Source organism: Brugia malayi (genome assembly GCF_000002995.4).
Source record: "Brugia malayi strain FR3 genome assembly, contig: Bm_008, whole genome shotgun sequence".
Lineage (NCBI taxonomy): Eukaryota > Metazoa > Nematoda > Chromadorea > Rhabditida > Onchocercidae > Brugia > Brugia malayi.
In genome coordinates, this window is record NW_025062285.1 from 473,659 (window position 1) to 487,929 (window position 14,271).

General features: G+C 34.7%; 3 protein-coding genes across 3 annotated transcripts; 2 read left to right on the forward strand and 1 right to left on the reverse strand.

The window, feature by feature from the left end:
- Nucleotides 1-1,193: 1,193 nt before the first annotated feature.
- Nucleotides 1,194-2,803, reverse strand: Bm5853 (Leucine Rich Repeat family protein; the record flags this gene model as incomplete). Its single annotated transcript, XM_001896635.1, has 4 exons — nt 1,194-1,328; nt 1,500-1,715; nt 2,237-2,470; nt 2,642-2,803. The coding sequence occupies 4 exons, from the start codon at nt 2,801-2,803 to the stop codon at nt 1,194-1,196; spliced, it is 747 nt and encodes a 248-aa protein (XP_001896670.1).
- Nucleotides 2,804-3,962: 1,159 nt separating this feature from the next.
- Nucleotides 3,963-4,660, forward strand: Bm10750 (Uncharacterized protein; the record flags this gene model as incomplete). Its single annotated transcript, XM_001896634.2, has 2 exons — nt 3,963-4,059; nt 4,521-4,660. The coding sequence occupies 2 exons, from the start codon at nt 3,963-3,965 to the stop codon at nt 4,658-4,660; spliced, it is 237 nt and encodes a 78-aa protein (XP_001896669.1).
- Nucleotides 4,661-6,052: 1,392 nt separating this feature from the next.
- Bma-adpr-1 (WD and tetratricopeptide repeats protein 1, putative) lies at nt 6,053-11,111 on the forward strand (the record flags this gene model as incomplete). Its single annotated transcript, XM_043082771.1, has 11 exons — nt 6,053-6,181; nt 6,682-6,728; nt 6,796-6,947; nt 7,342-7,483; nt 7,890-8,068; nt 8,381-8,522; nt 8,829-9,047; nt 9,380-9,614; nt 9,967-10,113; nt 10,235-10,459; nt 10,935-11,111. 11 exons carry the CDS (start codon nt 6,053-6,055, stop codon nt 11,109-11,111), a joined length of 1,794 nt encoding a protein of 597 aa, XP_042938705.1.
- Between the last annotated feature and the right edge of the window lie 3,160 nt (nt 11,112-14,271).

The window sequence follows — 14,271 nt, forward strand, 5'->3', positions numbered from 1 at the left end:
GAGTCACTTTCTGATCAAGGACAATACAATGTAGAAATCCTGACATTTGCGGGATCGTTTCAGGTCAGGAAGAATTAGTGATTTTAGTGAATTAGTGGTTTTTGTTTACGGGTTCAGTGCTGTTCCACATAATCTTTTAAATTCTGAATTTCAGCCATTCTAACAAAGTCGTTCCCAGGACAAGGTAAAAATTGCGCGATCGTATTTTATCTGTACCTTTACTTTTTTTCTCTATCATATGGTACTTTCCAACAAAAGGAATATAAACCCACATGAACCATAAGTGCAAATGAGCCGTCAACCCACAAATTACTATGCAAAATACGACTTTGTACAAAAATTTTAGTTCTGAATAAAAGAACAACTGGACATTTGTGAAAAGACACTAAAACAACGAAATACAAACCGGAAGGTGAACTGATCTATTATTTTCAGTTTTCGTGGTATTTTAAGTGTTAGAAATAAGGATACGTTAAAAAAGTAAACAGGGAAAAAAAAAGAAAATTGGAAATATTACAAATGTTAAAATTTTAGCACAAATTCCCAAACACTAAAACACAATAAACCAACAAAACAGACAATAAAATCCAATTTGTTTCTCTTTTGTAGATTTTTGAAGAACGGATCAAGTTTTTGGGGGCAGGATGTAAAATTGAAACTTCTGCGATTGATCAGTAAACTTCAACTCGGACAGAATGCAAAAGTACGACACTGCGGGAGTAATTATAATATTGAATTGTAGTCGTCATCGTGATCATATATCAAATAGTGAGGTACTCATTGTAATCGATAAATAAAGTCAGTATTAATAAAATTGAAATAGACGGATTTAACAAAAAATATAAGAGTAGAATAAATGAACGTAAAGTTTAAGATCATTTTTGAATAACAATGCAAGGAATATAATTTGAAAAGAATGGCATTTACAACAGCAAACAAATAAACAGATAATGAGATTGCATTCCTGATGGCACAATGTAGCAATTTTCTATTTTCCCGTAATTTAATTTATTGATCTTCTACTGGGAAGAAAACGAATGTCTTCTACTGGGAAGAAAACTATAAATATCCGAAACACTCCAGAAATCTGCTCGGGAAGAACCTATTCTTTAAATATTAAAATTTTCTTTTTTTCCACGGATTTTCGCATAATGAAAAGTGTTACGTGGCCATTTGTAGGGAACAGTATAATTCTACGCTTCTCGTTTTGTACCTTCATTTTCATCATCATTGTCCTCTTCGTGTTTCCGTTTCACACCCCGTAGACTTCCCGCTTCATCCGTTTCTTCCTCATCTCCTGGAGCGAAGTCTTCTGTTTCATCTTCATCCTAAAAATAAATTCCAGTGATCAAAAAATTCATAATCATCCCATTTAACCTAAATGAGCATAAGTGTGGGACATATCAATTCTCAACATGAAAACAAAAAACATTTTTTTTACACTTTACCATAAACAGAAGTTCTATTGATACGTGTGCAGAAAATAAAACATTAGACACCTGCATCACAGTAGAACTCTGCAGATAATCCAAACCAACATCAGAGTCTTCTTCGTCGTCATTGCCTTCATCATCGTTATCGGTATCGTCCAGTCCATCACCAACACCATCATCATCATCTTCGTCATCGCCGCCTTCCTGCAGGATTTCACTGTCCGATTCTGCTTCCTCATCATTGATATCATATCCATCGAGATATTTCAGGTTAGGTAATATCTATAAGAACAAAATTTGCTCGCTTAAAACAAATTTCCCTATTACTCTAACCAACTGCATATTCTGCTAGAAATCTTTGAGTGAAGACGCTTCTCTCAAATAAAAATCAAGAATGATGAAAAGTTACTCTGCAATTTAACAAGGACGCGCTTCATCACTTAACTGCTTAATGTGGATAAAAAGCAACCGCATAATTCACTGACTGCAACTATTTCAAAAAATCACATGGGTAATGCGATTTTGAGCGGCAATCCTTATTAGATAAAACTCAATCTCAGCAAGCCAAAAATAATATTCATAACTCGATTTTACCATTTATTTCAAACATTTAGCGATCTCCAAAACCAGCTGATATGTTCAACTATTTCCTTTTGGAAAATAAGATCACAGAACTACTTTTTGCGCTTTGTGAAAAGTTATTCGTTGTTTGCTTTGTTTTCAACATTTGCCCACCAGATAGCATTTCCTTTGTGATTACTGCAAAGTCGACTATGTAGCAAACACCAAGAAAAACAACCAACCTCGAAGACATTTTTCCTGTAATCATCAGATGTGGCTAATTCACAGCCAAATAGATCCAGTGACCTCAATTCCTCAAGTTTTTTCAGCGGTTCCAAAACTTTCAGTGTGCTGATTTTATTACCAGCCAAATTGAGGTATTCTATGTGCGGACAGCATAGCAACTGATCCAGATTACCAGAAATCCGATTTTCCGATAAATCCAATCGTTGAAGAGAGGGTAGTGGTGGTAAACCCTAATAAGGAAGAAAAGTTTAAAATATATCAGTGCTACAGCAGTTCAAAATATGATACGGCAACATATTTTAATTACCAGAAAAAAAACAAATTGAAAATAGTCAAGAATTACTGCAGAAACTTTGCAATTTTTTTAACGAATTTCCATAAAAGCTTTTTTTTTTTTCTACCTTCAGTGAAGTTAATCCAACATTGATCATTGACAATGTTTCTAAACTCTTGAAATCCTCCGTAAGACCACTAACAGCAGTTGCCCGACAATTGTCAAGATTCAGTTCGGTTACTTCAGATGGATCCCGACCTCGTAATTCCAATTCTATGCGCTTATCCATCTGAAATATGCAAAACACTATGGTCACATAAAGTATATAAGGATTCACCTATGTTGATTTTGCGTCAGAAGCTACAAAAAACTGTAACTTCAATTGGTAACAGTGGCCTTAGAGAATATAATGCAGATGTGAATATCGTAATTGAAGTGCAGCTTAACGACATGATAGCAATGACAGATTAAAAAATCACCCCGTATATGTATATGTTCGAATTTTAACAACGGCAAAGAAACAAGCAAGAACTTTCTCAACTGGGAAGAATCAGGAAAAAAAAATAAAATCAAAAGTGCAATCCCTAAAAGTTTAAACAGATGGAAAGCAGAAAACATTCCATATTAATAATGTCAAACTGTTTCAATTAATGCACGCATTCGCTTGTTACACTGTGATTTGCTTCCATTTTAAGCATCCAAAATCGACCACATACTATAATCATTGTCGAATTGTTATAAATTACAGAATGTGACAAAAAGTAGTAAACTATTAAACCTATGGTAAAAGAAGACCTATCTTCACTCTTTTTCTTTCTTTGGTATGACAAAAACAGATATTCATAATATATTGGTAAAAAACAGGTACTGATAATAACATAACAGACAAAAAAGCAGAAATATTGATAATATTGGCATTGCTGCACTATATAATAATCAATCACATATCTGTCCACTATCACAAAAAAAGTATCTTTCCAAGACATCAGAGAAATATCCAAAAGATGCATGCTAGGAAAAATTGGCCAGGAATGAAATATCTCGAAAAAAATATTTTTTATAGTTTTCAGCCAACATTTAACAGATATGCATCAGCATCAAAATCACAGGTAAGACTTCACGGTACTGACAATAAAAATTTTCTTTATGTACGATACCATGTAGAATTGCGCACGTGTGCATGTACACGAAGATTAGGTTGAACAAGTCGTGTTTCAGCAAATTTAGATCATGAGAAAACATCGAATCAAAATTCCTCTAGGTGGGAAAGGGAAAAGCAAAAAAAAAAAAAGAATGAAAGATCCTTTGTTTTTTCGAATCAATCATCTAAGATAATATCAAAAGACAGATAAGCTGATAACCCGAAAGTGATTTATAAATCGGGAGTTTCTTTCCCTTAAATACGACATTAGAAGTACATAACATTAGAGAGCTACGGTTTTACTATTATGAAATTGCGGAAGCAGTTATCTGGAACTGCATTCATAGCTTGTAATGAAAATAATCAACGAACTACGAAAAGACTTATGAGAAATTCAAATGGAGGTTAGTTATTTATTTTATTACTTACAGTTAGATAATACAGTGCAAAATTCATCCTGCATAACCACTATGGAACAAACAGAAAAAAAAGCAGATAAGAGTTATAAAATTTTGGCAAGAGAAAATTAAAAGCTGAAATGAAGCTAACTGCAACAGAGCGATCTGTATCAATTTGAGTTTGATAATTTCAGATAAAAAGTATTATGTGAAATGCACACTTCAATACGAAAGAGGCACAAAATAGGTGTAATCTTCTCTTAGTAAGGAACAAAAGAAGGCAGCAAGTAGACGCTTAGTGGCAATCCACCATTCTATCTATCGTCACTTGGTAGTCTCACGTGAGGGAACACGTGCAGGAGTACGCAGCTACGGTAGATAGAATTCCGATAAAAACAACAGTGAAATGTCCTAGCACTTTGAAAGTCAATTCATTGTACCTAAAGCAAACATTCAAAGAATTGTAGACATCAGAACACGGACACACGCATGCCGTTCAATTCGGGAAGGAAGAGCAGACATAAATAAACAAGTGAGAAAGCACGCACCCGTACGTGAACGAGGAACGCCAGCACGTCAACCCGAAACACGCACAGCTAACAAATAACAATTTAAACCCCTCCAGTGAAAACGGAATGTCTCAATCGATGAGAGCACATCTCGAGATAATTGACTAACTGCCAATAAAATACGGTGATTATTCGTGTTAAGACTCTTCCCCATAGTTGCAGCACCACAATGCATAATTATATGGAATGAATAGTATTTGAGCACTGCTTCCAATTGCTTGCTATTGTTATTTTCAAAACTTCCGAGCAAGGGCGTGTTTTACGTGACGGACATCAGAAGTCTGAATACGTGATGTAACATCTTGGAATTCACCGAGAAGTTTACTGTGTGTTACGTGTGTTTGGGTCCATCTTTGTTCATTTTAGCTTATGATCGTAAATGTTTGTGGATGAAGAGCTACTTCTTATAATATATAACATATGTTTAATCTACATAGCTACATTCAGATAACTTTGAATTAAGGGAGGATGGTATGAATGTCTGTGGTCGCGTCTAGTTCCAGTTTATTATAATTTCATACTTAAACAAATCATACTGATCACGACTATAGATATATTTATTATATATTAGCACTTTTCATTGATCCCATTTATTTCAGATTCATAGCTGTCTTGTGGAAGGTTGTCTGAGCTGCGACTCGTGCGGTTGCCTACTCCTTCCCGGGATTTGGGTGTCAGTGTTCCGTCAAGAAAGAAGATTGTTGTCAGACTGGAGTTTCTTTGTGTAAGTTTATGAGACTTATCACTTTAAAAATTTTATCTTCTAGTAGGAGATTAGTACATATTTTAGAACTTCATCGATTAGTTACGAGGGAAAGATGAATTAATTCCTCTTTCCCTCTGTGGCCTTTATTTCTGTATATTTAGCAAGAGAGTTAGTAGTTAAGAGTGATGATAATTTGTAAAACTCATTTAATGTTTACTTTAGACTTGGATTAATTATTTCTTACTCGGAATGATACCCATAAAAGAATGACAGCTGATAAATTCCTAAAGCAAAGACTTGTTAAAGTAGATAGATTTATTTGTTCTAAATTTTCACGTGTTTATTAAAGTCAGTCGATTGTAAGGATCCCTGTTCTTTGAGGTTTTGAAGTGTGGGTTGTAATTATATCCTTATGGAACCGGAAACATCCATTTCAAGGAATTTTTTTTCAATAATTTAATTGCGATGTTTACAAAGTATGCTATAATTTTGCCATAAGATATTGGTGTTACTTCTGTTGGAGACTAAGTTCTTTGATGCTTGTATAAAATTCTCGTTTGGCGTTAGATATTCTGACTAATTTGTGATGTTTACCTCTTCAGTGTCTTTTTGCATTATATTTTATCACTATGTTTCTTCTTTGTATTTAAAATAATGTTCATGATTTGAATTTTGTATTTCAGGTTCTTTAATTTACTAAGTTATTTGAAATAATTGAATAGCAATGATTCCACAGCACTTAGAAGAAAATCTTCTTTATCGCGAATTGCATTTAAGACCCATAAATTTTCAAAGAAATGCATTGGGTACACGGAACTTTTTGGATCGTCTTGGTCACAGTAAAACATTGAAAGTTAGTACTAATTTCGGCCTTTTCCATTTTATTGGTTTTTAATAATAAGAAATCTATATTTTCTAATTTTTTTAAAAATTTTTAATAATTTTTCTTTTTAAATTTGTTTTTCTATAACGTGCAAAATCGTATTCCTTTACGTTGGTATCTTTTATAAAACAAATGTAAGCATTTTGAATTTTATATCATACTCAACTGAAGACCATTCGTTGTTTCAAAGTTAATTAAAGATTAAATTAAAGACGTAAATAGTAAAAAATGACAAAAGTGTGAACGTTATTATTCGTTACTAGTATCAGAATAGCCTCAGTTCAGTAGACAAAGAAGAGATACCGAAGCTAGAATATGTGAGGAGACAGTTCTTTGATAGTGCTGAGTATGTAAGAAAATTAGTACAGAAATTCAAGAGTAGGAAACTTTTTACGTGAGATATCAACAAGTGATGTAAAATTAAAATATCCCATTCTATTTTCAAAAAGTTCCATCCTTATTAATTGTAGGGTCATGAAGGATGTGTAAATTGCTTACAGTGGAATGCTTCAGGAAGGTTAGCCTTTGAACTTATTATTTCCGATATATTCATCCAGAAGTAAAAGTTACGATCTTTATTGCAGCTTATTAGCAAGTGGTTCCGATGATATGCAAATTCGTTTGTGGAATGTGGAAGGTAAAGCTTTGGACTGTATCAAGTCCGGTCATATGAATAATATATTTTCGGTGCAATTTTTACCGAGTGGAAGCGATGACTTGTTGATAAGTGCTGCAGGTAACCAACATTTAACGACTATTCACGTAACTACTGGCATTCGAATTTCTTAGAAAACATGTATCAAATATTCAACTTTTCTGTCTTCATGTCTCATCACTTTTGTCTTAATGGATTTGCATTTCTCATTTCTTTATTTTCTTTTTCGTATTTTTGAAATAGACTTTTTATATTACGTCTTCTTACTTTTTCAGGAATTGTTTTTCATTTTTCAGAAAAATAAAAAGCTTATTTCCTTTTGAAATTCAGCTTTATTGCAAAGATGGTTTGAGAATAACAGAAAGCTATTCTAATAGCTATTACACGAGGGCTATAAAGATTTTGTAGGATTAAAATGGAGATTTAAGTGAAGTTCTAAAATTCTTATTCAAAAATCATTAACTGTATATTGCAGGTGATGGTAATGTAAGAATGCACTCGATCTCTCGGTCTGATGTGCCTTACGTATGGTGGTCCGGAGGTCGTGTAAAGCGTTTAGCTATAACACGCGCTGACCCATATCTGTTTTGGTCTGCTGCAGAAGACGGTTTCATCAAGTAAGTATTCATGCTGTGATACCAGTGGCAGTAATTTCAAGAGGAGTAAGGATCTTCTTTGAGTTGTTGTTAGTGTTACAATATATTTTGCTCATCAAATCTATTCTCTGTCAAAACTATTAACAAACTTGTTGATTAATGGATTAAACGAGACTACTTACTCATTCGTCAGTAATAGACTGTGCACGATATATTTTTGCTTTATAATTTTGTAAGGCGTTGCGATGCCTATTCTTGGTAGATATAAATAGAATACTGCAATTTTTTTAATTCCATTTCTTCGATGCAAGATAGATCTACTTTCCTGTTTCACACGAACGCTATTTTACTTGAATATTAAATCCTGAGTGGAGCTTTCGCTTTGAAATTAGTGAAAAGTTGATATATGAGATTGAGCGAATTATAGGCAATATGATGTTCGCACCGCTAAAGCTACAAGTTTAATCGAATTTGATCAGAAAGAGTGTAAATCATTGGCAATAAATGAGAATCGTCCAGAAATGATTGCGGTTGCTTTGAATGAAGCTCCTGTTCCTCTTTATGATCGACGGAATGTCTCGAAACCATTATTTACTGTTATTCCAGGTATTTTCTATCATGACATCTTTTGTTATTATTTTTGGTTTTTTTTTTTGAATTTTGAAGGATCATAATTTGTTGAGTAGATTTAACAGTATTAGTAGGCTTGTCATCATGAGCGTATCGTGGATATCGCAGAATAGTTCCTGGCATATTAACCTGGTAAGAATATAAGAATGAAGGACCAAATTAATTTCATTTTCTGTGTTTTTAATTTTCAGACCATTCATCCTTATTAACAATGGAAATAAATTCTTTTAAGTCTCTTGTGGTTCACCTTTTCCACAACCATTTTTCATAATTTTTCCATTCTTTTAGGTCACATTCCAATCTCCGATTCATCCTCGCGTCATCCGTTTAGGACACTGTCAGTGACCCATGTTGGTTTCAATTCTTTAGGCAATGAACTCATTGTTAATATCGGCGGAGAACAAATTTACATATTTAATGTTCTTGATCGGTAATGCTTTTTTTTAACAACTTGAGATTAAAAAGTGTCTTAATTGTACCTTCTATGTTTTCAATATAGTATAGTTAGTGGATTCGATCATTGATGGAATAAGTAATGGATATAGTAAGAAGCCAGTATTGAAAATCTGCACATAACTCAATTGTTTCAATACAGTTAAACTGCTCACTTATATCTGTTTGGTTGGTAACACAGAGATGAATTGGAATCATCTTAAAATGAATGCTTTAAATGAAATTCAGATTATACAAAACTGCAAAATTATTTTTTTTAAATTTTTATACTTTCTTTTTTCAGAGCACACGAGCCAGATGCACTGCAGTCACTTAATAGTTTCATTGATGATCCGGTTCGTAATTTATTGAGTACTGGAGGTTTCCCTGGTTTTGATAAAACAACAACAGAAGTTTTTAGAGGAGAGCGTGAATTAGCAAAAATTCATTTCAATAATAAGGAATATACTGATGCGATTAATATCTACAGTCAGACAATTCTCGATTGTGAGAAATTATGTGGGTAAGCTGCCCATCTCAAAATTTTCTAAATTTAAAATATGTTGAATATGCTGATTGCTGATTCATTAAATTTCTAGCATGAATTTTCATAGAGTTTCATGGAGAGAGCAAAATCTATGTGTTGAGTCTTTTAAGTCTCGGCATCAATTTTTAGATTTCAGTTTCATTTAGGATGAATTTTTATTGGAAAATTATGGAGATATCTATTTTTAAAAAAACAGACATTTTCTTCCGAAGTTGGGATAATTCGGATTGTTTCAAAAAATTTTTTTCATTATTGGAAGGAATTTTTTCAGCTTAAAAAAGTTAAAATTTCTGGTAGGCTTTGTTCAGGCACGATCCACCACGTGGACATCCTCATTCGATGGATTTATGTTTGCTATTAGCAAATCGTGGGGCGAGCTATTTGCGAAGGTTATGGGATGGTGACGCATATGCTGCACTGCTAGACCTGATACGAGCCTTAAAAATTGAACCAAGAAATAGCAAAGTACATTACCGAATTACTAGAGCCTTAATTGAGTTGAAGCAATATGATATGGCGAGGAAAATTTCAAAACTATTCAAGGTTCATTTGTAACATATGTTAAGTAGTAAAATCCGTTTGTTACTAATATCTCGGATCATTACTAAATCATAATTGAACTGGAGCAATAGGGTATAGTGGGAAAAATTCCGAAGCTGTTCAGAATAATTCAGAAATAAAATAATTGTGTGCCATCAGCCGAAATCTTACGGATAATTGAGAACACTGGTTTATGAATTTAATCCATTGGATCTAGCTGATGTTCTGGGTGGTTTATTAAAACCTAGAATAAGATTCTACGTTGCACTATAATAGAATATAATTTGTGCTTCGCTTATGCATTAGCATTTAATATGAGGATGAAATAGTATGACTTCATATCAAATCTTTCTAGGAACGCTTTCCTGATGAGCATTCTTGCGATAGGCTAGATGCTGTATTACAAACTGATCCTACAGGGCAAAAAACTTGGACTTCAAATGGTTGTTCAGACTACGTTCAGCGGTTATGTGGACATTGCAATACCAATACCGATATAAAAGTATGCTTTGTAATGGATTTTCTATGAATTTCTTCTTGGTTTTTCTTTTCTATGTCCCGTACTTTCTTACGTATAACACTGTTTACAGATTTATGTAATACTATCAAAATTTAATTATCAGGAAGCTGTTTGGTTTGGTGGTAGGGATGAATATATCGCCGCAGGTAGTGATTGTGGTTCATTGCTGATTTGGGAGAGGAAATCAGGTGCTTTGATAAAAGGATTTGAAGCAGATATGAATATTTTGAATTGCGTACAACCCCATCCATCAATTTTATTGCTTGCAACCTCCGGAATTGAGCATGTCATTCGGTTCTGGGAACCACTTCATGAGGATTTTCAAAGGGTTCGTATTTTCCATTGTCTAAAATATGTCTGAATTAGTTCTCTGATTTCATCAATTTCATAAAGCATTCAGAAACATTGCCAGTCGTTAGCTTAGGAACGCTGTTATCAGCTTTTCAAGGTAAATCATGTATTTATCATTAAGCATTGTTGATAGAGTTACTGTTTAGATAAAAATAGTTACATTAGTTCTGTTCGTTAAAACAAAAAAGACAATTACAAAGGGATCAAGTTAGGTGGACAAGATTTGAAATTTTATTCTCACCTGGTGGTGTAGACTTTTCGTATGTATTAAGGATGCGGAGAGATCTCTTGTTTCCTCTAATAGTTCTTTTGTTAATTTAAGAAGATAATTATTTTATAGATTTGAATAGATTTTAGAAATATTGTGCTTGTTGTAGAGATTATTGAAAATTCAATTTTTGTTAGCTACACTTTTTTTCATAGAGTGATGTATCGTTGTTTACCGTTTGTAGGACAGCAGAGAAGCAGGACGTGAGTTACATCGTCTTACGTCTCTCTCAGCAGCGAATCAGAAGCGAATGCATACAGGTATATTCGATATGGTAGTTGCGTCTATAGGATTAGCTGTGCAGGGTGGCGATGACGACGATGTTGAACGTGGAAGACGGGTTGGTTGTAATGCAAGTTAGAGCGTAGCTCTGTTTGGTTTTCTTGCTATTATCAGTTAATTTATGAGTAGCTTGTGGTTCAATTACGGTAAAAAATCCTAACATAAAGAAATTGTTTTCATTATTTAGCAGTCAGAATTGATAGATAGGTATCTTGTGGAAAACTTAACGGACATTCCGATTTGCGCCAAGATTCTGCATCTTTTATCGGAAGATGCATGCGCTGGTTAATCAAAAAATGATAATATTTTGCTGAGAGATAGATAAATGTGGCAATAGATTTAGGAGTAATATTAAATGTTCATAACTGAATGCCGTGTAGCTTTTCAAAAGATTGTAATTAATCGGAAGTGACTGTAACTTTGATAACATGCAACTTGAAACATTCTTCAGCTACCACTATTTTTGAGTTGTTTCGGAGAAAATTATTTCCTCCAAAAAATCTGATTATGGATTAGGATCGTAACTTTTTTTCGGGCAATTTCTGCTAGTTGCGTGAAGCTTCTATTCTAATTCTTAGATGTCAGGATGATTCTTGATGTTATTGTCACTTATTTGTTGTGTTTGGAAACTTTCGAAAAAACATTGACCTTCTTAAATTATTTTCTGGTTTTGAAAGCTTTCAGTTCCGTGGCGAGAGTTCTCAGGTGTTTAATTTTCACTAAAGAGCTAAGTTTTTATGAAGGAAACGAATGTCAATAGCATATGATATTAGTAAATGTGAATACTGCAACAAATAACTCTGTACAAATAATGAAGTGTTGCTATTTCCTGTCTGTTCATTTATATTTCGTTCGCTAAAATGTATAAATTGATGAAGAGGTTATTGATAAAGTGTATTCGCGTCATTATTTTGATACCTCTCCTCTATAAATATGCGAAATGTATAATTGTTCTCGGCACTTTTTTCTTTGACCTTCCTTGGTTCCATGTAATCTTACACACTTGTAATTTAATCTTCCCTTGCTGCTCCATAACGAACTACAGTTCAGTTGTTACATCAAATCATGATGTGTACAAATCATAAAACAATCCGTTCCTTTCCCTTCAGCTAGCTGTGTGTTTTCACAGTGTCACAATATTACGGCATTTTAAGGTTTTACAGAATGGCGTATAAAGATAATATAAGATGATAGGTTTTGCTGGTTAAGATTGTTAGTTTAGCAAAACAATACAGTTTGAAGTTTTGCAGTTTGCTAATGTTCAGTCCAGAAACCTAGACATGTATTCAACAGTTCGTCTGGTTAATACCATGACGAAAGATGTCCACTCGTGTAATTCGTGATTAGATTTCTGTTTTCCTATCTTTTATGTATTTCTCATATATTGTTTTCGGTTTATTGGAAACATCTACTGTAAATAGTGTCTTTGCGATGTCATAAAAAATTAAGCCATCTAATTCTCTCGATAATGATCCTTTACAGCAGTGCGAACACTTTCGAACCAGGAACTTCAGAAGATTCATTACAGTTATCTAGCTATACAGTAGTATAGCACACCGGAATGGATGTAATTCCCTAAAATTCGTTTTAAAATTGACGTGCTTTTTCACTGAATTTTTTCTAACGTTGAGAAAAACAATGATCATCTAAGTTGGGCTTGGAATTGCTAACAGACTTCGGTTGACAGCCAAACATGCTAATTGATCACTTAGAGGACACATCTTAATAACGAGGTTACTGCTGCTGAGCGAAGAATAGACGGATGATCTCTAGCCTGCAACGGATGAGCAGGCTAACAGGTACTGGCAACTATTTGCTTCTGATCTGCAATACCTTTCTTAATTTCACTGTCACTGGATCAGTAACTGTTAAGGAAAGCATAATTGTTTTTGGCCTCACTTTGTTGCAACTCAGCTTTTCAGAACAAAGGATTTATTCTTGAAAACGGATCCATCTGTGCCGGATTGATCCCTCCAGAATCACTAATTACATATTCATTCATTACCATTTATGAAAACTATATGGTTTCAACTGTACATCGTTTAGTCGAAAAAATCCCAAACCAATGATTGCATTTTTGACCGTACTTAGACCAAAAGCGCAATTGCAACAAGCTTCCGGCAATAACAAGAAGTGTATTCGCAATGCTGAATAAAATTCTCGAAAGGAACTGACAAAGATACCTGAAACCCTAACTTTTCACTGATCAGTGAAAATGGTTGCCATCGCCGTTATCAAACTAACATCAGTCATTAGTACTAATCAATACTATTATCATTATTATTAAATTGCAAAGGGACGCGAACAGTCTTGTCCGGTTCTCACGTAGATATGTTTACCGGAAGTGATAACGTAATAACGCGTGTTAAGAATATTTTGCAGCCATCCTTACTTTATGATTGGTGGACAGCGACACTGGCTGGCTAATTTTAGGGCCAAGAGTGCATTGGGAGTTGTCTTCGGAAGCAGATAACTGGAGCAACACGCCGAGAACTCGCTACTGCGGGATATCCGGAAGAGCAAACAAACAGTATACCAATTCTCCCGTAAACATTCATCCGGTCTAATCCCCGTTCAGGAAATCACCATCCTTCCTTCTTGCTGCCCGCACCCACCCCAGACCTACCCGTCGAGTACCGGGGAATCACCCGCCATCCCGATTCGACACTCACACCCAACCTCACCACTCAGCCACACATACTGCTTTATTGATTACACTGCTCTGACTCTCCCCAAAACACGTGCTCCCTCACTACCACCTCACTTTTATTCATAGTCGTTGTTATATTACCATACCTCTCCTCTCTGCCGCTCTCTCCTTACGTACTTCTGTCTGTCTGTCTGTTCGTCTGTACATGTGTGTGTCTGTCGGTCAGTCGGTCGATGAGGGAAGGTAATTCGTGATGTTGATGTCATCTATTGGACCCGTTCGAATGGATATTGTCATGTATGTGAGTGTGTGTACGTCTATATACGCGTCTGTCCACGAGTGAGTACGTGTGTGTCTGTCTGTCCGTCCGCCTGTCTCTCGGTCGGTCGGTCGGTCGGTCGGCAAATGTGGTGCTGAGTGTGTCTGTGTCTATTGGACCCGTTGGAATAGATATTGTCATCGCACCAAATAAGTTTGTTGCTTTTCAGATTAATCCCTGATTTTGTTGTGCACAGTAACCGGAATGGTAGCTAAGTCAATTGACTGGGGCTATGACAATTTCCATGTTGCACGTATCACTTGGGTAGTG